We start from the raw sequence: 24258 nt of genomic DNA, 5'->3' as shown, positions 1-24258 counted from the left end.
AATTAAATATATTTGTAGTAATCTTATATACATATATTATATACTATACTTAATATAATATAATATAATATAATATAATATAATATAATATAATATAATATAATATCATATATTTTTCCTTAAGATATTGACTGTGTGTTATTTTATTATAATTTGTATTATTAATGTTAAGGTCTTGTTACTATAATATAATGTGTATAATATATTAATGTTCAATATTTCTTTTACATTTTCTAGTGAGTATATATATAAATATATTTTGTAGTGTTATATATAATATAATATAATATAATATAATATAATACAATACATAGATATGAAGTAAATAAACAAATAAGGTAAGGTCTTACCTTAGCTCTTGGTACTGCAGTATAATATGTATAATATATTAATGTTTTTTATACATATACGTATATATATACATGTGTATATATATATATATACATACATACATACATACACACATACACTCACACACTCACATGCACACACACACTCACACACATATGCATATTGCTGCCTGTTCTAAGGGACAACATCTTGCCACTTATTTGATCATTTTTCCAATCTTGTACCAGGCCAAATTGCTTAAATTCTAACACCCCTATTACCTCTCCAATTAGACTCATTGTCAATTCTTAAATTGGTTTAGTCTATTGAAGTCTATAATATTAATAAACATGTTCTGTTACAATCAGGAAAAAAATGTGTCAGTCTAAAATGTGTAGTTATGTAATTCTTACGTAGGCCTTGACCTACATATGAGGCCTGGGGGAAGGGGGCTTAAAGGTCTGCACATTATATAAAGAAAGAAACAGACAGACAGATATCCTACATACATACACACCCTCAGTTCCACACAATAGCCACTAGATGTCAGGATGGATTACTTGTTCCCATTTGTAGCTCAGCTGTCCTATAACCCTTTGGATTGGCCCAACAACGAACTTTCTCCTTCTACTTTTGTCTGCCAACTTAGTAATTTCATATTAATGAAGTGCAACATGTCCTCCTCATCACACCTTTGCTCTAATGTCTTTTTGAATGACTTTGATGTGAGGTGACAAATTGCACGAGGAGGGGGACCTGTGGGGCTGCTGAAACAAATGACAGGAACATACACAGAAAGACTGTGCATATGTACGTGTGTGTGCATGTGAAGGGGGTGCATGGAGAGTTCAGGCAGACATCTTCGGTGTGTGGCTGACGCTAGAGTAAACAGCTTCATTTCCCTAGCAACACCAAATTAAAGGGACAGAGTCTTGTGTCCTTCCTATAAATCTCCCACACATGATTCTTTCTTCATCCAGAGCCAAACCTCCTCTTTTCTCATACAGGCTCCTTCATCATGTCACTAAATTATTCAGCCAAGGTGCTGGATGGCTCACTTCTTTGGCATAGTAATCAGGAATGTCTACATATACTTGTGTGTGTATGTGTGTGTGTGTGTTTGTGTTTGTGTGTGTGTGTGTGTGTGTGTGTGTGTGTGTAGGTTACTTCTTACAGTAACAGAAGTTACTCTCGTCTAACTTGTGTGCTACAGTACTGTATATCCCCAGATCACAAAGCACGCAGGCAGAAGAGAAAGAATTGGGCAAATTACACACTTACATGTTTGTTTAACTCTCACTGTGTTATCTTATTTTATTATTGTTGTCAATTACTGTCTTTTATTAATGAATTTCATATGTGAGGCACTGAATTGAGATGACATGTATCATTATAATCCTCTTATTCCGATTGTAACTTGAGCCACATTGTGTGTGAATGCAGATTACTGTTTTGATGTAATGCTAGCAGTGTCTCTTGATGAAGCACTGGCACACCAGGGGTTGTAGAATGTTTCGTGTCTGCAGTGGAGAGGTGTGAGAGAGCGAGGGAGGGAGGGGGGCTGCCGGAAGTGGTGGGCGTGTGTCTCCCTGTGTGTGTGCGCAAGTCTCTAAGTGTGTGTGTGTGTGTGTGTGTGTGTGTGTGTGTGCGCGCCTGTGTGCTGGTGTGCGTGTGTGTATGTGTGCAGAGTTCTGATTGTCAGTGCTGCACCACAGTGCAGGTGGAGCAATGCAGGATGATAAGAGACACAGAAGGACAGAGAGGGGGAGGCGGAGAGGTGGTGAGGGAGGGAGGCAGAGAGAGAAAGAGGAAGCGAGGGAGAGAGAGAGAGGTGAGGAGGCATGATGCAGGAGGAGAGAGCAGGAGGAGGAGAGACTGTGAATACAGATGAGAAAAGCGGGGGAAGCAGGGAGTTTTTGCAGGTGAATTTCTGACACCAGGGGGTTCCTCCAGCCCAATCATATCTCGATGTCTCCTGCCCCCATCTCATCTTCTCCCTCTCCCTCGCTCTGTCTGTCTATCTCTCTCTGTCTCCCCCCACTGGGATGCTGGGAGGTGGGAGGAGATGACTTTTAGAGATGACTGGAGTGGAGGAGGAGGAGGACAGATGGGGGAATACAGTCAGCAGAGAAAGGTGGAGACAAGAGTGGGACACTGTTGGCTGAGGATGGAGCAGAATGAAAACGCTGGGGTTGAAAAACAGGGTAACGAATAAAAGAGAAGGAAAATGACAGGGAGATGAAAGTGAGACGACTGAAATGGGATCCACATAACAAGTGGTGAGAGAGACAGAAATGAAGGAAGGCGTGTGTGAGTGTAGGAGAGACAGACAGAAAGACAGAGAAAGAGAGACTGAGGCCAGAGGCTTGCGTGACGCATATTTGCTGGCACTAGCTGTTTGGAGTATATCCATTTCGACTGATTTTTAATGTATAATTCACAAAAAGAGATGGAGGGAGTGACAGGGGAAGAATGAGTGAAAAGACAATATGAGATATGAGTACACGGAGTGATGTGTCAGTGCAGAGGAGCCAAACAGAAAGAATTTTAAACAAAGAAGGCAGAGTGTAACAGACTGTAGAACTGAAAGCTGGTGACTGTATCTCATGACCTCATTCATTAAAAGTTTTACTGAATATCTTAATCAAGGACTAAAACTATATTTCATGACTCCTGCCAAGGTTGTGCACTGACAGTACTTAGCAAACAGGTGTTGTATGTAACTTCAGGGTTGTTGAAATCACCTTATTCCACACTGTGACTGTATCCTCGTCAGTATATATTCTGTCTTAGCTTGCTTCAACTCTCCACTGAAGCTGTGTCTTGGCTGGAATTTTCCATCACAGATGTACATTTCTTGTGCTGCCAAAATCCAATCTGACATGATTGTTATCTTTTAAAACCTTGGTTGGGATCCTCACAGTAGTGTTTTATGTTTGAACAATTGGTGCACTCGAATGGAAGTTGTGAGCTCGTGTTTGTGACGTGGGAAGATGTGTACACAAAGTTGTGAACTCAGGGCTCTCGGAAAATTCCTGCTTACGAGGTTGTGAATACCACAACACATGGGCGCTCATATGGACTCTACTGGAGAACAGGGTAAACATGACCCCATTTGAACACAGCAAATGTTTGGGTGTAGCAGAGAATGCTGCGTTCAAGAGTAGCTTCCAGTATCATGGTGTCTCAATTATTTGTCAGCTATTAAATTGATTGCCATCTAATTTGATAATCAATCATCGGTTTGAGTAATTGTTTTCCACAAAAAAGTCAGAAAAAGTCAAAAATTCTCTGACTCCTGCTTCTCAAATGTGAATATCATCTTGTGTCTTTACTCCACTGAATACCTTTGGGTTGTGGATGAAATGAGACATTTGAGGATGTCATTTTGGGCTTTGAGAATCACTGATCAATATTTTTCACCATTCTTTTTATCATTTCATAAACCAAGCAGCTAAATTAATCAAGAAAATAACAGTTGGTTGTGTATATATAAACCATATGTGATTTACAGGCTCTTAAATGTTATGTTTCAAAGGTGTAGTGTGTCAGATTTACTGGCATCCAGCAGTGAGATTGCAGACTGCAACCAACTGAAACTCCCCCTTGTGCCAAGCGTGTGGGAGAACTACAGTGGCTGACGCAAAAACTCTAATTGCCCTAGAGTTTGGTTTGTCTGTTCTGGTCTACTGTAGAAACAACATGGCAGACTCGCTCCATATGTAGATATTGTAACACTCCCTCTACGGTAATAAAAACATAGTTATGAATATTATATTCCATTCCTTCCAATACATGCCTCTAAATCCTACACCCTGGACCTTTAACTGATTGTTCTTTTTAAATCAACACATTCTCACTCCCAACTCGTCCAATACTGACGCTTAGTCAGTGGCTGTTGGTGTCAGATACTGACACACATAGGCACCCTTTAGTACAATATGAGACGTACCTGTTGGCAGCATTTTTTGACACTCAGAGCAAGTGCCTTAGTATAGAGAGTGATGAAGTCTGCATTAGGCCGGCGGGAGCGGAAGGGCATGCATCAAGCAAACTCTAGACTTTCACCCAGGAGACAGCTGTTCGTGTCCAGTATGAAAGCAAATGTCAGTTGAGTCATTTTAATAACAATGTAGTATGTTAGTATGTGTAGCATACTAAGCTAGCGACATGTCAAATGACGTAACATTACGTTAGTGACAAATGTACTTTAACAGCCAAATCATTATGTTTTTTTTCTTAATCTTACAACAGGATTTTATGCCTGAACCTAAAGCCCAGTTCAGACCAAAGATTTGCGACGAGTCGAATTGAAACAGGCAACTACTTGCAATGCGCCTTTCTGCAATGTTCTAAAAACCCGCTGGTTCACACTAATGCAACTAGATGAGACGGTGTATCATCTCTGTGCAACAACACTCTGTATTTCTGTTCTGATTTCCAGCTTTTCAGGTTTATTATGTGGCTGAATATAATTTGCAGCTTCTTAAAATATGAATGAGAATAGTGATAGTGAGATACTGGATACAGCAGCATTTGTAGTAGTGATGAAACTGCAAAAAACAAAAACAAAACGAGCATCAGAAGGACTATGTTCATAATAAATACGCCACAATAATAAAAGTAAGCAGCACCAATTAGTTACTCAATGAGAATGTGTGTGTGTGTTGGAGGGGGCATAAGCACATACAGCGATCAGCAGCAGCGACCCACCATCTGACACCAGCACACCATGAAGATGGAAACAGAGGGCTCAGTGGGGACGGAGCACCTGCCATGGCTGTAGAAACAGGTGATGTGCTTTGTGTTCTAAAACCAGCTGCCGGTGACATCATCAGCCGGCTTGAGTCGAGCTCAGACGGCCAGTTCACACTGCTGCGACTTTTCTCTACAACGTTCTTAAATGGTTTTGTCTTGTGGCGAGTCTTTGGTCTGAACTGGGCTTATGGAATTAAACCTAAAATGAAGATTTTTCCTACATGCTGGGTTTATTTTGAAAAGAGATTGTATGCATTTATATTTCCCTTGAAAACAAAAGGTTTATTTTGAAAAGACACATTACATGTAACAAGTGTCAACTGACAGGCTGTCTCTGAGTGTCCAAAACTGACACTGGAGGGTACGTAGAGTGTCATAGTTTGATGTGTAGGGCCACTGACAAAGCATCCATATTTGATGCTTTGGGAGTGAGAATGTGTTGCAGATATTTGTGTCCTTGAAACACAGTAACTGTGAACTGAATGTGTGGCATGAGTCTGTTATGACTGTCCCACAGGTCAGTGAGTTTTTCTCCAACTGATTTTGAGACGTTCACTCACACTGAAAGTCAAACTTCATCTTCACAAGGTTATGTATGTGTAAGACACATGATAAAGGACATGTCATGGGCTTTGACACATAAACACAGACACATATGCTGCTTCAACTATTCCTGGTGAGTTGCACAGAAAATTCCAAAGATCCTCACGCTGAACTCAAACAGATGCACTCACTCACTCTAACACTGACATCCCCCCTCCAACACATGCGCCCACGCTCCACATACACACACACACACGTACAGCTGGCACTGCATGTTGATTACATTCAGCATATGACTTTGGCATAATGTTGTGAAGTTTTGTGTGAGTCACTGTTGGAGTTACAGCAGATGAGACGAGACGGCATATGACTTTGCAAAAGGACAGCCCATGTGGGCATCCTTTGCCACAGATGCTCTGTAAATGTAATGAAATCACGGGAATAATCTTGTCATGTGCATCTCAGGTAAGTCAATTTAGCTGGAGCCATTTAATCAGCTCCAGAGGCTGACGAACACATGTCACTGAGGAGGTACGTACGCCACTACACGCGTGTTCCCTCCTCATATATTAACACATATTAAAAGTTTGTGAGTAGAAAAGGGTTCACAGAATCTGTCTCTGCTAAGGCGTGTGTGTGTGTGTGTGTGTGTGTGTGTGTGTGTGTGTGTGTGTGTGTGTGTGTGTGTGTGTGTGTGTGTGTGTGGGTGGGTGGGTGGGTGGGTGGATGTGGAGTTGCTGCTGTGTGTGACTGTGACTGTGGGTTTGCGATCTCACAAATCTTGCAGGCAAGAGGAGCACAGAGACAGTGGAGGTAACGACGCGGGGGCGAGAGGGGTTTCACTAATAAACACCCACTCTTTCCAAACCTCCATCTCCCTCCAACACACACCCCCACCACCACCACCACCAACACTACACACACACGCACTCTCCTCCTCCCCTGCTCTCCTTTGACAGAATCCTCATTACGGGCACGTTTGGCAGCAGAGTCCTCCTCCTCCTCCTCTCCCTGTCTCCATCCCACCGCTCCTCTCTCCCTCTCTCTATCTTTTTCATTTGCTCATTCTCTCTTGCCCTGCTCATCGCGTTCGAGCCAGCTTGGCAATCAAAGGGAGAGAAAACACAAATGAGAGCGGAGGGGTGAGGGTGGGGGGGAGTGGTGAGGGGGGTTGAGGAGGCTCACTGGGATTTCAGTATGAGTCAGAATGGGAGAAGGGGAGGTGGGAAGGCAAGGTAGGCGGTTATGAGGAGAGAGTGTAGGGGAGGGATGAAATTTTGTTTCTTTCTCTCTTATCTGACTGCAATCTCTGTTTGGAATACAGATGAGGAGATAGAACGCGAGCCAACAACTGGGCATGACAGACAGATAAGAGATTCGAACAGGAAATCATCTGCATCCTGATTCACCATCAGGCTTCGAGATATAACCAGGCTGAATGTTGAATATGAGTTGAAGGCGCACTGCCTCAGGGCTGATCACTGGGTGTCAGAACCAGAAGCAAAAGGTTTACAAGTGATGAAATTAAAGATAGTGAAAAGATAAATAAAAGATGATGCTGTAGCAGTGTGTGTGTGTGTGTGTGTTTGCATGTGCGTGTGTGTTTATGGCACTATGGGGGCCAGTAATGAGAGAGAGTGTAAGATTAAAGAGGGAGTAGGTGAGGAACTCCTTCATTCACACTATTTCAGTCATTCATCCCCCCTGCTCGCATATTCATGTGGGGAGTAGTATGAGGAAATTGGATTCTGCATGCTTGTGTACACACACTCGCACAATGCTTACCCTCCACCAACACGTCAGCACATTTATATTGCTGTTTGGTTGCAGTCAGCGGAGAGATTCTACAGTTTGGAGGCCCAAGGCTGAGAGATTCACACTCCTCCTCTTCTGCAATAATTTCTGAGGCGAGTTTACACCAAAAGAGGAGGAAAAACAGAGCACAAGTCACTGACCAGAATCTAACAGCGGAGTGAATCAAATTTAATGTTGCACTCGCCTCTGTGGGTGTACTGTTGAATTCTTATCGTGCTGCAAGGATGTTTTCTTTTTCTGTGAAGGGATAAGCATGGATCCCAGTGGGCTGCTTCTAGTGGGGATGTGAATGTAGATTTTAAAGCCATGGGTGGAGTAGGCAACGGCTAATACATCTATTCATATGGCGTCATCCTTCAAACATCAATACAAGCAAATAATCATAAACGGAGCCTGGGTTTGTTGTTGGGCTGAGAAATGTGTGAGTTTATCTTCTCTATCTCCTTTAACTTATAGTGGAGTTATGATATGTAGCGTGTGAAATAGGGTATGATGAATGTGCTAGGAAAGGCAGTATCGGCACGGTCACTACCTGGAGCTCGCATAAACGGAGCCTGGGTTTGTTGAAGGTGGCAGTGCTGTTTGGGCTGAGAAAACCATGTGTAAGTAAGGTAAAGGAGGTTGTTGGGTTGGTGCGGGGAGCAGTGAGACCTGGCATTAGGGGAGTATCTCTGGGACGCCAGAGATCACTGTCTAGCCTCCTGGAGGTGTCGTAGGACCAACTAGACGAAACATTGGTGAAAGGAGGTTCCCACCTGATGACCCCAAAGACGTGATACTTATCACTGCTCACTGGTCTGTATAGTTAAGCCTTGCCATAATAGCTTATTATAGGGCTTAGGAGGTTATTCACTGAGCGCTGATCCTTTCTCTAGAGTACAAATTTCTTGTGTTTATTTGAATGTCCTTGCAGAGAGACATGCTGAATATTCTTTACAACAAACTAGGTTCATATAAATATGTGCTTAAGCTGGACAAAATCAAACTATCTCCAAAGTTAGTCAAAAAGATGGTCATATTTAAATAAACATCTGTATTCTTGATGATATTATTGTAATACTTGTACTTTGTGTGTCACTTATGTGGCAATTCAAACTAGTCTGAAGTGTGTGAAATATCCAAACGGCTCATAATGTAAGCCGTCAAGTAGAATGACGCCCTCAAATGGTAAGATCTATCCACAGATGGTGATGTATTTTGATGTTTTCTGTCTTAAGATACAGGCAAGAAACAATCTTAAGTGCTATATTGTAGGCAACTGGCAACTGGTTTGAGTTTCTTGAAGACGTTTCATCTGTCATCCAAGAGGCTTCCTCAGTTCTACCTGGGTAAAGCAAGTCCAGTTGGCTACGATATAGCACATAAGATTAACACGACCTGGATGACTGAGAATCTTCACCAACACTTTGGTGTCTCACTGTGTTGTCTTACTGTGTCCCATTGAAATAAATGTGTCTCTTTGAGGTCATTTTGTGTCTTTTTGTAGCCATTTTGTGTCTCTTTGCAGTTCCTTTGCATCCCTTTGTGGTCTTTTTAAGTCTCTGCCTAGTTGGTACATGTTAATTTGAGTGACATTTTACATGTGAAGCCTGAACCTGTGCCTGGTGGGCCTGTTCAAACCTTTGGACCCTTGCTAACAGGTGATAGTATATAGAGGGAAACTGTAACCCCTGCCTATTCTAGGGTTATCTCTGGTGCACAGATGTGTGTTCTCAAGGTTAAAAAACCAATGACTACGCTCAGAAATCTCTGGGTTCTTTGCCTCTTGAGTCCTGGCAGCCTCTCCACAGATGGAGGCTGAGGCTCAGTGAGAGTGACCTTATTAACCTTGAGAAACAGAGAGAGGAAGAAGTAGTGATGGTGGTGGTGATGAATGAGGAGGAGCTCAAACAGCACATCATCACTACAGTGTTCCCCACAGTTCAATGAGGAGTTAATTTACATTCACAAACTGGTGAGTTTGATTTGAGGGTGTATGTTCCCTTTAAGAAGGCTGTTTTGTTTGACACATGTTTACAGCTGAGAAATGCTCACATCTCAGCCAGTTACATTATGAATGTCACAAAGGGTGTATTCACTTTAAAATGTTTCAAATTACACCTTAGTGTTAAAAGACACTGGACGTGCTCTGGAGCAGTTTTAGGTAATATTTTATTCTACATTTGCTGCTGTGACATTTTTAAATCAACGTATCAAAGGAGAGGCGTGACAGAAACTTTCCCTCCAGACTGCAGCGGCTGCCTTTGAAATGATCTCGCTTTGATATGGACTTTACTTTTAATTGAGAGTTGAATTATAATTTACTTTTTCTTTTGAAACCCATAGCCGGTAAGAGGGATTTCATCTCTAATTTATTCAGTAAATGTCTGGATAAAGGAGGCGTGTGTGTGGAGGTGGAGGTGGGTGGTGCAGGAGAGAGAGAGATCACAATCCACACCTGGCGAGCGTTTGGAGGAGTGCAGGGCCACAGAAGTTTCTCTCTCTCAACTTCCACTCTTGCGTGGCGTGACTCTGTGCTTCCTAAACTCTAAAGGACATCTTTAAAAAAAAACAAAAAAACAAAACATTTTAGTCCTGCGTCCAAAATGCGTCTAATTTACGGGAGACTCTCACTGCCCACTCCTACGTCTGTCTGACACACTTCTTTACGCACGAGGGTCTCCCCCAAATCTTTCCCTGAATGTGTTGTGAGCTCAACAGCGTCGGGATGGATTTACGCACGACTCCTGTCACACATCTCTCCCGAGATCACTGCAAATATATTGGAATCTGGGTTGGATTTTTGGATCAAGTTTTATTTCTGAAATCTCTTCAATTAAAAAAAAAAGTCAGTGCACTGCAGCAAACAGTCACTCCAAGCAGGCAGCGGCAGTGATTCATCGCCTAATTTAAACATCACGATTTGCTCATCGCTGTGATCGCTTGGTAAACAAAATGTTAACATATCTGATTATGAGTGTGTGCTTTCAGAGGCAGTGTTTTCATATACATGCTCTCTTTTAATAGCCTACTATAGGAGAGAGAACTGAAACTGTAAGATGGCTTCAGGATGATCTGATCTGATTTAAACACACAATAATATTTATCGATGAATCAAAGTATCCTCTTGAACTGAGCGTGATATCATCACCGAGGCAACAACTGAATCCTCTGACAGCAGCAATTACAGCATGTCTTCTTGGCAAAAAAAAAGACAGTGACAATCTGAAATGCATCCCCTGTGAAATTTAACGACAGATAATTATGTAATAAATAGGCTGTTATAGGAATACTGGGAGATTGGGAAATACGATCCAACTCACTAATGAGCACCTCGGAGACTCCAAATGTCTTTATATCACATGAATTCTCTCGCAAGAGCTTTTAATATTTGACATCTCATTGCAAAGAGTGACATATACAACAAACATGCTATTTTCATCCTCCTTTTTAAAGACCTGCACAGTGATTCAGGCTATACTTTTCCTCCCCTTTATAAATAGCTGCACTCCGTTCAATGACGTGGGATACGCACGTACATGTGTAGGTGAATCTTTGAATGAGCTCTCCCTCTCCCCCTTCCTCCCCCTCGCCTCCTCCCTCCCTCTTCCCTCCCTCCCCCGTTCCCTCTACTAGTTACTACGGGATCTCTATAAAAAGCCTACAGTTGATGGGAGAGCCCGGTCTGTATGGGAAGCGACTTTGGAGAAGAGGGACGACAAGCGTCTGTGCGCGAAAAGACAGCGTGGCACAGATTTTGCGCTGACAGTTTCATGTTGGTGAAGACAGCGAGTTTAGAGACACAGACATATTTCTACAGCAAGGAGCCGCAGCCGTGGCCACACAGGGAACTTTGACTGAGGTAAGTGAGAATTCCATTTCTACAGGGAAGATGTTGTGCCACTTTATCCGAATCCTGGAAAGAAAAAACAAAATCACTTCTGATATGGGTGAAGTGCAACCATAGGGAGAGGGTGTATTGGACGGGCCATCCCCTTAAAAAGCTCCATAGTCTGCTTTAACTGACACTATTCTCATCTTCACTCTCCGGTTGGAAGTTGCTGCAGTGTGACTCATTTTCTCTCCCATGTGGGCAGCATTCAGCCTGCAACCTGAAAAAAAGAGAATCTCAGAAAAGACACAACTGCGGGGATTTTTTTGAAATCGCATTTGTCATGTTGTTTTCTGTCAGAGTTGATGGAGACAATTTGTTCCAATTACGCACGGCACAAATACATTTGTGTACATATCTCTTTAAGTCCACCATATATGTTGGTTATTAGTTTCCACCTGTCACACAGGTTGCAAAGGTTAAACAGGTAGTTTCAGTCGGATCCAGGCAGCTCTGGCTCATCTGTAGGTTATCCGGTGATGTCTATGTGCAGATGCCACCGTGCAATGTACACTGACACGTGCACAGACACAGAGGCGCACGCACGTCTCCTGTGCCCCAATGTGTGTGTACGCTGGTTTCTGTAACGAGCGCGCGCGTGTTAGAAGGGGGAGTGAGGGGTGTGTGGAGGCGGGGGAGTGTTCCTCACCAACCCCTGCACATACTCGGGAGCGCATGGCACCGGGAGGTTTCCGGCGATAGTGATGACATTATAGCCATCACTTTCTTCCGGTGTGGCGGCACACTCCTCGCCTCCGCCTCCCCCACCCTCCCCCCGCTTCTCCCCCTCCCTCCTCCGTGCACTTCCGGTCGGCGTTTCCTTTAACTTATTTTTTTTCTCTCAGTCTCAATTCTGTGACGTCGTCAGCCAGTGAAGTCAGCCCTGCGTCATTCTTGCGCACTTTGCAGATGATACGCAGTCACCTACTATAACCCTTTTAAAGGCATAGCGCGCACGCAAGCACGCACGCACGCGCACACTGCAGTGTGATCCTCTGGCGTGCGGGGGTGTGAATGCGCAATGTGAGAGGCTCGTGCGCGGAAAACACGAGGGAGGAGTGGGTGGAGCGAGTCAATGAAACCCCTTGTTCATTCACAACTAGTTGTTGTGGCTACTGTTGCACTGACTTTGATCAGACGATGTTAATCATGGACTTGGAGAGCAGAGCCTGAAATATTGTGATATTATAACAGCATATGTGGAGGTAAGAATAGATTTAACAGCTGTTATGACAGAATATTACCAGAGAAATTCATAATTGAAACCTTTTTCATCATTAGATTTGATATGGTGCAACAATCTAAAGCTATAATCTTGAGGAGTTAAATCATCTTTGAGGTGTCTTCTGTGAGAGTTTATTTTATTTCATCTTATTTTATTATTTCTTAAAAGTAAAATACAAAGGCAAGAGTGAAGATCCACCCAAGTCCAGGCTCAACCTCACGGCTCACTCTTTATGATTCCGTGCGTAATTTCAATGGAGGACCCGCACGCTCGTCAAGTCAAGCAGTTTCTCCCCGGTGCCATGGAAACCCAGCCAGACCAAGCCACTGCCCACGCGCTCTGATAAGCCAGGCTGCCGAATGGGACGAGAGCCGATTGGTTTGCTCGTGACGTGACGTCATATGCCCGTACCCTCGGGCATGTGACTTGTCGAGCAGTGAGGCGCGTGACGGTGCTCGTCACCTGACCAGCATCTATTCGGTAATGAGAGACTGCAGAGCCCGTGGTCCAGCTCAGACACGGGGAAGTGGGAGAAACTAGGTCGCGATGGGAGACAGATGTTGAGAGTTACACTTCAATATATTCATATATCATTATAGGCTGAATACACACGACTATTTGAGGCTTTATAATCTGCTGTAAGTCGCCTCTCTGCTGTCAGCGTCGGCCACTTCAGCACCGCGGACAGCGCCGAGCCTCAGCGCCCTGTGTCGCTGTCCCACCGCCGCGGTGCTGAAACACAGATGGAAGGGAACCTGTTGCAGAGACACCCTCACTAACCCCCACTTATGCGTATAAGAACAAATAATATTCGGTCGTTTGTCTGCTTTTGATTACCTACATAAAGTGGAAACTGATGGCTTCCTACTCATACAGAGAGTGCTGGTCTGGTGTCAGTCCTCTTTGGTATACTGAACCATGATCAAGTCAAGTCAAGGCCAGTAAGTCACTGAGTAGAGATAAGTCTCCTGAGCAGATCTAATCAGGTACATCTCCACGTTTAAGGGCCAAAAAGACAACAACTGAAGGGATTTTGGGGGTAATAAAGGCAATATTGGTTGGTGCGATTCTAAAATTCATAATCAACAATGCAATAATCATCCAAATATTCAACATATTCCCAACCTGATGGAAGGTCACTGATGTACACTATTGGGGGACTATTCGAAAAAGTTCCTCTTCTCCTTTTGGAGAATTATTTGGAGATCCTATTGGACAATATTCATTACATCAAACTCTTTACAAGCTCTCTGTCTCTCCTCCTCCTCTTCCTCTCTTGTTGTCCCCCTGCCTCACTCGCTCTGTGCTCTTTCACTCCATCTCACACACACTTGCATACACATAAACTCTAACTAGGTCAGAGTCAGGAAAAACGGTGGGTGGATGATGCCTAATGCCATTCTTGCCAATAGTTTTATAAATGCGTGTTTACAAAGTTTTGGCTCTGACGTTCAGCTGGATGACTGAGAATATGTGCTGACATTTTATCAGTTTTATTACAAGTTCTGACATAAATATTTTTAACCTTTGCTCGATTGGTTTGTTTAGGTGATTCACTGATTGCTTAATTTGTTGGTTGGTTGAAGAAGCACACGTTTATACAGTAGTAGTAGTAGTAGTAGTATAGTGTATCAGATGGCCTACACAGTTGTTAAAACATTGGTTGAAATAATGGTATCGTATATATAAGAATAAATGAATACAACACAGTAAATCAGCCCCTGGCTACATGGTAAAAATTGAGAATCCCTGTATCCCTACAGCTTCAAATATTACAGGATTGCCAACTGGACACTTTGTACTGTTTCAAAAGATTGATTGGTTTACATTTTACACCTGTTTAGAGCATTAATTTGGGAATAGCCTTCACCTGAAGTTATAGTCAGCAACATGTTGTTTTAAATGAACTGCAGAGTGACCAATTAAGATGCAGAGATGCTGCTACCACCACACATGACTACAGACGAAACTACCACTATGGTTTAAGCAGCAGTAGTTTCCAGCATCTTATCTACTCACTGTAATCTTCCCCATGATTACTATCTAGGTCACTGGGATGCCCCTGGACTGTATTGATCAGCATCCACCTCTTGGGAACTGTGTCAGGTTTGATTCCTGTAATGTTATATCAATATCCTCTCCTCTGTTTTTTGCTGATGCAGGTTTCCACCAGGGGAGTGTTTGCCCTCCTTACCATCGCCTCTCCGCCCTCCTAACTTGGCCAGAGCATCAGCACCTTGGCTTTAGACTGCTTACTGCTTATACAGTGTCACAGTACAGTAACAGTCTACAGTCATGGCTACTGAAGCCTGGCAATGCAACAAACATCACACTGAAGACTAGAGGGACGTGTAAAGGCTGTGCCGTTGTGATGCAAACCTAAAAGGAAGAAGAAGAAGAAAAAAGCAGCATGACGATACTGTTCAGTACACTGCGTACATCTGAGATGTCTCTCCTGGTCTGTCTCTTTGCTCCTGCTCTGAAAGGAAACCTGTGTGGGCTTGCATTGGGGGAGTCCTACACCATGTAAGTGCGTAATATCCACGCTCAAACCAATGAAGACCTCGCAGTTTCCAGTTACCATGCCAACTCCGGCTCCTCCTCCTCCACCCTGCTGTCTCCATGGCGACCGTGGCTTTAGATTGTTACTCTAGCAACGGCACCATGGTAACAGTCTACAGCCATGGTCGTTAGGGGCAGGTGACATCGGGGAGGAAAAGGGAAATAAAGAAGTTAAGTTGAAGCTGCTAATTAATTTCTCATTTAGAAAGTAGGTCAGAGGTCACTCACTCATCCATGTTCACTGCTGTGTAAGGCTGCAGAGTTGTCAGACTTCTTCATGGCTGCACATTTACTTTGATAAGATGCCAAAAATGGCTGTGATTCTATAATATCACATACCTGATACACTAAATACAGTTTAACAATAAAGCATGCAACAACACAGATGGACACATTTTGCTTTTCACTTTTACTTTATTGGGTTCAGTGTGTTTCTTTACGGCTTGATCACTGAGTACAATAATGAATGCAAAGAGCATGCTGAACGGATGAGTCAGCCAGCTCCGACACCTGTTCCCCTCTCTGTTTATCAGACAAGAGCAGTCTCACTTCAAAGCAGCACAGCCAGGAGTTCCCAGTAGGCAGCGCTGTAACCTGCAGGCAGACACACACCACACACTGGGACCCTACACGGATAGGCTAACCCACATGTATGCATGCACACGTGCAGACTTTCGGTATGCTCACAACAAACACACACACACTAAAAAAGCTCCACTCCTTGGCCCACTCTTCCTCAAGCACGTCTCTGTAATACTCAGAGTCACTCTGCCCTCTACAGGTCAGTCTGTGTTGTCTGCTTGTAACAGCAACTTTACCCATGCTGGAACATGTTGGACCGACACATGTGCCTGATATAATCAAATAAAATAAAAATTAAAAACATTTGCCGGTGTTTACTTGCTAACGTAGCTGTCTCTCAGTGTCCCACTGAGCATGTGTTCAGTTTTCACAGTTGTAAGTGATGTGACAGATGGTGGTGTTATTTATGGTCTGAGGAGAGAAGTTGGTTAAAACAAGACGACTGCTGTTTGAGTGACTCCAGAATCCAGTGGATCTCTCATTCAAGTCATGTGTGGCAGCCGTCCAAACTTTCAGACAGTCTAGACAGTCAGAGTTCTTCAAAGTTTGAAATAAAATAAGCTAAAAAAAATTAAATATATAAGAAAAAATGCTGAGCAATTTGAGGCGAGATGTTGTCAGTCGGCATCAGTGAGCATAAAGAGTACAGCTGCACAAACGGAAATTAATTTTAAGACCATGACACAATCATATGACGCACAGCGCTGTCGCTACTTACTACAAAGCAAACCTATTAAAAATTTTAATTTTAATTTCAAGTTTTTTGAGAAAATAGTATTTTACTCTTCACTGCATCCTGGCTGTAACATTTCTGCCATGCATCGTTTTCTTTGTCATTTAAAATGGTAACATATTTGCTGAGTGCTGACTGACTGAAGAAAAGAAAGGACAAGAAAAGAAGCAAAGAGAAAAGAAAAGAAAAGAAGAAATTAAAGGACATGAAGAAGAAAGATGGATGATCAGTTGTTTGTCCTCTGCCTCCCTGCACCGTAAAAGCTCATGTGCTGACAGATAAACAACAGCACATAAACTCTTACTGTTCAGGGCCGAGAAGTTAAGTTATCTGACACACACACACACACACACACACACACACACACACACACATACACACACACACTTGATGAACCACTGTAAGGATCCACTGTTTATCATTGCCTCAGATTTTTAAATCTTGTAAATTTGAAAATGGTTTCTATATGACAGCATGGCTCAAAATTAATTCATGTGTAATCATTATAAATGACGAAACCTATAAACCTTTCATACTAAATGAACATCAGTATTAAACCGTGTCTACAGTTCAAGTTATCCCCCATTATGTTCCAGTGCAGGGCTGAGGCAGTCTGGTGTAACTTAGCACCCATCAGGGTTTTATGGCTGTTATTATGAACATTACTTCAGCAGCTGCTCGACTGTTACTGTTCTGTTTAGTTTCTTTAGTCTGCATTCTCTACAAATATCACCGAGCTACACGAGCACGGCGAAGGCTCTTGTTGTAATGTCCCTTTTTCATCCTTCAAACCTTTTAATAATTTTCAGAAGCCAAACAAGATTGTGCAACAGTGTTCACTTTTTTTGGGGGGGGGGGGGGTTGCGTGAGCCAAGACATGCCTCTCTCTGTTTCTCCCTTTCTCTCTCTGTCTTATCCAGACTCCACCACAGTCGTCCTCCATAGTCACGATGACTAATATTTACCCCAGTAGTGTCAGTTAGCCACCTCCGAGGACAGCCAAACCACAGCTGTCCTCGCCAGGGCCCAGCCACGGCCTCTAAAACAGTCCAGTAAAGCACACAAGCGGGCAAACGACTGCAGATGACATCATACATCAAACGGCCGCTGCCCTAACTTCAGCTGTGTCCTCAGTTCACCTCTGTGCCTCCTCAGTCAAGAATCGACACTGCCTCTGAATGTAATGACATCTGGCGCTCGAGTTGTAACCAGACACACCCAGGTGGAACAGGTCAAAAGGTCAATCACGACGAGGACGTTTTGCCAGATGACAGGACCATCCAATATGTCGCATGTCTGAAATCAGTGAGAGCGACAGATTGAGAGAACGCTGGGCTTGATGACAGGGCGAAGACAACAACCAGACAAGTTCTGGCCCTCGCCAAAGTACATTTTGTCCACACAAACAAGAAAACCACAAAGCAGAGGAAAACCAGAAGTGTGTGAGTATGCAAGCATGGAATAACAAATGACCAAATCACACCCATATGGAGGAGAAAAAAAATATGCAGATGCACACCCACGCACGCACACACACACACACACACACACACACACACACACACCCTCTGCCCGCTGTTTGGGCCTGGATATCACTCTCACACTGCAGCATAGATTTCTTCAGTGTGTAATTTCATGTCATTAGCTGACATGTACTGACTTTCCCTGCCTTTTCTGTTCTTAATATAGCAGTCTGACTGACAACTCTAAATATACTCCCACTGTTTCCCTCTTTCATATGTCAACACACATCACACACACGTCAAACACGCTGCATATCTAACCAGCTCTCATATCACATCACGAGGTTACTTTCCTTTTCTATGCAAACTATGCAGGCGCGCACGTCGTCCCAGACAAACACACCAACCCACACACACACACACACACACACGGAGACAAACACAGGAAGCGGAGAGGCATGGCTAAATCCCATGTGGTGCTGGACACAGGCCATACCTCTGGAAACCCTCCAACATAACGTTACATCACATCCATCTGCACCAGCATACCAATTTAACGGTGCAAGCGCATGCACACATGCGTGAATGACATTCTCATAGAGGTGTGAAATATCAGGTTAAAAACAACAGTCCCTCTGTCTTCAACATCTTCTCTTTGTTGGGATCACAATATTGTAGATTGCAAAAAAAAAAAGGCATGTAAATCCAAAAGTTGTAGGCCAGGTGATTCAATCTCAAGTCCTCTGGGGAGTATCAGAGATTATTCCAGTGGGAGCTGTCAGCAGTGGAAGTTGTAGTAACAAGGCAGAGTTGGTCAACTTTGTCAGAGTCTGGATGAGCGTGGGCCCTGGGATGACCAGGCTCTTTGGAGTTTAAGAGCAAGTCTTATATAGACACGCTCACCACTCGGCCCCTCCTCTCCTTCCGTCTCCCATAACAACAAACGCTCCATAATCAAAATAGAGCCCATCTGTGCTGTGACACACCCCTCTGCCCCCTGCTCCATCCCCCATACTCCACTGGGGGAAGAGGGAAAAAGTGATCCTTCAATCGCCCTGCGAAAAACTTGAATGTGCCCTTACTCTCCCTTTTTAACCGCAGCAGCCGGAGAGAGGCAGAGTGGGAGAGGGAGAGGGAGAGGGGGAGGCAGAGAGACGGGGGAGGGAGGATAACTCCACCCTCATCTGTCTCTGTCTCTCATTCCATTATTTCCCGGTTGTTGTGCAACAGGGGGAACGGATTCCTGAGAAGGGAGTCACGGCTCTGTTGTAAAACTTACTGGCAAGAGTGACCCTCTGTGTTTTTCTTTTACTGTTTCCCTCGGCTCACTCACTCTCTCCGTTCGTCTCTACTTGTTATCAAAACCATGTGTATGAGTGTGTGTTGTTAGGTCTTGGAGGGACACAAGGGCCACAGGGGAGCACAGGAGACAATGGATATGAGGGCTGTGATGGAGAAAGGAGACCACGTAGCCACGATACAGAGTGTGTGTGTGTGTGTGTGTGTGTGTGTGTGTGTGTGTGTGTGTGCGTGTGTGTGTGTGTGAGCGGCAGTGGCGGCACATGAGATGTTAAAACAGGTGACATGTTTTAGACATTAAGGCGGATTAAGAGAGTGAGAGTTTTCAAGAGAGGAAGTTGATGTTACTGTGGAATTTCATCTCAGCGAGGCAAACAACCACTCAACAGTTGTCTGTAGTTTTCAGATCAGGAGTGGATTTTGAGACAACTATTTTCGTGCATGTTATCATAAATGCAGCAGACATGTAACAGAGTATGTTGCACCCAAAGCTGGCGACACACAGGATGTGGAAGGGAGGAGGATGTTGAGTTTGAAGTGAGGTAGAGGCCGGTGGGAGATGAAAGCAAAAGGAGAGAAGGGAGGGAAAGAGGTAGAGAGGAGAAAGAGAGAGCACACATCTGGAAATAATTGTACGAGTGCAGTCTGACGTGCACATGCTTCGGCTATAAAAGAACAACATGTCCTTGAACTTTGCACATTTGAGCGTGTGTAAAACCTGTCTATATGACTCCCACATGAGGAAACACCTCTGTGCATCCTATACGGAAAAAAAATCTAAACCAATCACTGAGATGCAAAGCCTCTAGATGGCATAGCTGCTTTTTATTACTCCTCACATCTGATACTAGGTGAAAATGACTCAGTAACCACATAATGAAGTGTAAAGACAACTCCAACAATTGTTCGTCCTCATCTGTTTAAACTCTGTGGCAAACACGTTTCAGTACCTATGCTCCAGTATAAGCTTCTATTGTTACACAGCTGTCACAGTTCTACCCAAGTAAAGCAAAGTGTGCAAAGCTATGTTATGCAAAATATTACTCAAACGTATTAAATCAAGGTTTCCACTGTGGCTCGGATGTAAAATTCTTGTCATAACTTTCCACAATCACGGCAGAGTGTTCCCAGAACCTAAAAATGTCAGTCCTCTCCAGCTTTTGCTATTGAGATTACTGCAGGGGGGGAAAAATGGGAAAATATGTTCACGCTTATTCCTGTAAAATTTGTCATTTTACTAATTTCCTGATATTCCTCTAGTTCCCAAACAAATTACGAAAATCCCGTGATTGTTCCCATCTGCTGACCTGGTTAAAGACATCAGGAAACTTCAGACGAAGTGCTTGTTGGATCGTCTTACAGCATCCGAAACGCCCTGTCTGACTGGAATCAGAGGGCTTTAACGCACTGCTGTAATTTGGTTTATATTTGTCCTTTTCAGAACACTTCTGACGCAGGGAAAAGCACAGGTATAATTACTACCACTTCACCAGAACAAAGCCATCATGAATGTTATTAGTTTCACTTGTCTTGTGCTTTGATAAATTAAAATATATATATAACACAGCTCACAAAAGAAACAGAGACCAGAATAGATTAAATAAACAATAGTCACTTAATTAGTTCATTAATTTATTGTCTGTTAGAAGACATCTTCCCTGAGAAGGACAGCAGTCGTCGTTCTGTTCTGGATGGATCAGATCACAGATAAAATACAGCTCGCAGAGAACAGAGGTCATGACTCATAACTTGGTATTTTTACCCAAAGTCCCTCTGGAATCAATTATGGTATCACAACATTTTTCTGAACATTAAATAAGAAACATTCTTTGGCCATATGTAAGTGTTTGAGTCTTATTCACAGCTCTTCACTTATTTAGCACCTGAGTTTCTGTGACTTTCGTTCCTCACTGGAACCTCTTGAGAAAGTCCTGGTAGGTTTGTCTGTGAGCAGATGCGGCAGGAACAAAATGGCCACCAGGATGTGTCAGGACGTGAGGGTCTTGGAAGGAGGGGAGGAGCTCCCTGCTCATGTTGTCAGGGATGACTCGGTCTTCCAGCCCAAACACATGCAGGGAGGGGATCTGGAGAGGGAGGTTGTAGAATTTCTGGTGCTCCTCACATGCGCTGCGGAAACCAGCGACAAGGATGGCAAAGCGGAAGCTGAACTCTGGCTCCAGTTTTTGCTCTTGAAGTGAGCACAACATGGCCACTAAAGCTGCTCCCTGACTAAAGCCCAGGATGCCGTCGAACGGACCTTGGACCTTTACAGCTTCTCTCACAGCCGCCACACTGTCGTCGAGCCCCAGGCTTTCCTCACACTGCTGCTGAGCGCTGAAACTCCGAGCGTGGATGTCAGAAAACCACCAACCCCTGGGGTCCTCATCGCCTCCAGGTCCGGGATCTGAACCGTTCTCCTTCTCTTGAGCTTTGGAAAGGACAGAAAAGATAAATGGTTATTCTACTATGTTATATTATATCTAATTCAAAGGGAAGCACTGCAGACAGGTGGAACAAAAGTTTCTTTATCCTGAAAATTAATCTTTACATTAGGAATTATACACAAACATGTATAAAATAGGTTAACATTTACCTAATTCTGTATTTGTTATTCTGTATTCTTAATATTTCTGAAGGAATTTGGCTCTACATGTTTTAAAATGTGAAAAAGTGGCAACTATATATCATTAATTATTGAGGTTGACCAATTAAGACAAAAGCAAGCCATTTCACCTGCAGTTTTAATCAAAACAAACAAACATACAAACAAAAAGAAATTATTACCAAGACCATATAGCCTACATTGTGTGTGACAGGTGATGAATTCAATATAGGTTTTTTCCTAAGTTTTATAGAAGATAAATTCCAAAATACTATGGAATTAAATAAGTAATATCGTAATAAAACAAATGTCACTTATCTTGCAAACTTTATTAAACTTGCTGCATTCAATCAAGTGTTTGTTTTTAATTTTAGCTAGGCCTAACGTTTTGCACTATTATCATCGTTATAATTAGTACTAATTTGCATTATATATAACTGTGTCAATATAAACAGTCTACACTATGACAGTAAGCTTGTTATGTTCACCTGAAAACTTTCTACTCACACCTAACTTACAGCATGTTTTGGGTGGAGGCAGATGAAACTAGAGAATGACCCACCTTCACTGCTGGCCTGCTGCACACTGTGCGGTGCGCTCACATAGACGAGCTCCACTTGTTTCTTCAGCAGCTTCCGCAGAGCTCCGGTCTTCTCCCGGAACGAGCTGCCGTTCTGACGGTAACCGTGAATGCACAGGAGCCGGAGAGGAGCCATGACGAGGTTAGCTTAGGTAACTTACCGTTAGCTTGCGCTAGCCGGAGAAGTTAGTTTCGGTAACAGAGCGGAAGATATTAACGTTGATATACAAAAAATAATAAGTCGCTGTCATACAGTACACCACTGTAACTGGTCGGATAAAATACACAGCGAGAAAGAGTTACTTAGCGGTTAAAATACCGGAAGTTTTGCTAAATTGGAGACAGCCGCAGCACTCATGGAACCAGCCGGAAGGAGTGAAAAGTATTTCCGCTTACAATTTTCAAAGTAAAACCCAGAAAACGGCTGTGAAAACTAAACAGAAGAACATATAGTCAGTGTAAATATATTATCTCTCATTTCTATTTATGCACTATTTTATGTCTATTTTAATACCACTGTATTATTGTTGATGAGGGGAAGTGTGTTGTTGTTTTTTATGAGCCACTGGACAGTTGAATATCCCTTTGGGGATGAATAAAGTTCTTTCTATCAATCTATCTTAAGTAGAACATTTAATAATTTTTTTAAAGAAGGAAATGTGATTCCCTTGAGGTACTTTCTTTGAACTTGACCAAAACATGGCACATGGGGAAAGATTTGCTTGTAGGCTTTCTCTACAGAAGCCATTTCTGGTAGATATGTATTTATTCTTACCCCAACCACGATTTCTTTCTGGCCTTAACCATGAGGTCCCTTTCTGGTAGAAAGCCATCAAGGAACATGTCCTCCCACTGCCAAAAGATGCGGATCTTCTACTACAGCAAAGAAAAACAAAACAAAAACCAGGTAGTGTAGTGTAGCATAGTGTAGTAGTGATGCTCTGGTCAGGGTTATTTAAAAGCCAGTTATCAGAGCCAATCCGCCCTGCCTGAGCCCTAAAAATATAGGCATTAATCAGTGAACTGAACCTGAACCACAAACCTGGAGCTGAAAGTTTCTGGTCTTAGGCTACTTGCTGACTATGTTTTTTCTCATTTCCAGTAAATATGACAATTTAAAATGTGTATTTTCTGATTTAAAACGTACAAACATAGAAAGACAGGAAGCACTTACCCATCCTTTAAGTGGTTATGGCCTGAGTGCACAGCTGATAACTTATATGGTTTGTTTACATGACTTTACAGGAGTGCATTTTTTAAGGATTCAGTGTGGACAGGGAGACGCTTGCTTGCTGTTAGGACACAGTGTTAGGCCTTCATATTTGCAGATAAATACCCTGTTTTGACAGCGTTTGTGGAGAGATTTAAATATTTTGGACTTCAACAGATTTTCCTGGTCAAAAGCCGAGTAACGATAAGCCTGAGTGCAGCAGTGCCAATGATAAAGCTGCTTGTCGAGAGAGACAGAAAAAAAGAGATGAAGAGAAAGTGGAAGTTGGATTAATGCACAGTGTTTCTCCAAGTGAACTTACTCATCTAGCCTTATTACATGCTGGTTAAAAGTGATGTTTTGTTTCATTTCTATAAGATTAAATATCAGATATATCAATTACCTCAGTTAGCTCAGTGTTATAAAAAAGTAGCATTCACAAACAGTAGACTAAGTTAGGAGGGAAATGCAGGGCAGCCTTCTCTTCAGGCTGTGCTAAAAGTATGCAGTGAATAATAATGTGCAGTGAATTATAATAATTGAAATGAGGCCAAAGTAACAATTAGAAAAATATATATAACAGTGGGTGGTGCAATTTTTAAGTACATGCAATGTAAAATGTACATAACTATACAATGCAATTTTGCATAGAGTGAAAAGGACTCACAGGGCCAAGGATATACAG

The 24258-nt window shown here is 42.9% G+C and overlaps 1 protein-coding gene across 1 annotated transcript; it reads right to left on the bottom strand.

Annotated features, from left to right (window-relative positions):
• Nucleotides 1-20800: 20800 nt before the first annotated feature.
• ovca2 (OVCA2 serine hydrolase domain containing) lies at nucleotides 20801-22724 on the bottom strand. The gene is made up of 2 exons (XM_049592098.1): nucleotides 22346-22724; nucleotides 20801-21609 (listed from the first exon to the last, which is right to left on the bottom strand). The coding sequence occupies exons 1-2, from the start codon at nucleotides 22497-22499 to the stop codon at nucleotides 21089-21091; spliced, it is 675 nt and encodes a 224-aa protein (XP_049448055.1). The 5' UTR covers nucleotides 22500-22724; the 3' UTR covers nucleotides 20801-21088.
• Nucleotides 22725-24258: the final 1534 nt, after the last annotated feature.

Source organism: Epinephelus fuscoguttatus, linkage group LG12 (genome assembly GCF_011397635.1).
Source record: "Epinephelus fuscoguttatus linkage group LG12, E.fuscoguttatus.final_Chr_v1".
In the NCBI taxonomy this organism is placed as follows: domain Eukaryota; kingdom Metazoa; phylum Chordata; class Actinopteri; order Perciformes; family Serranidae; genus Epinephelus; species Epinephelus fuscoguttatus.
Note: the sequence above shows the minus strand (reverse complement) of the source record. Positions and strands in the feature narration are given on the sequence as shown.

Coding starts and splice junctions, on each gene's coding strand:
- ovca2 (XM_049592098.1), bottom strand. CDS start 22,499: ATGGCTCCTCTCCGGCTCCTGTGCATTCACGGTTACCGTCAGAACGGC. Junction 21,610..22,345: donor GCAGCAGGCCAGCAGTGAAG/GTGGGTCATTCT, acceptor TCCTTTCCAAAG/CTCAAGAGAAGGAGAACGGT.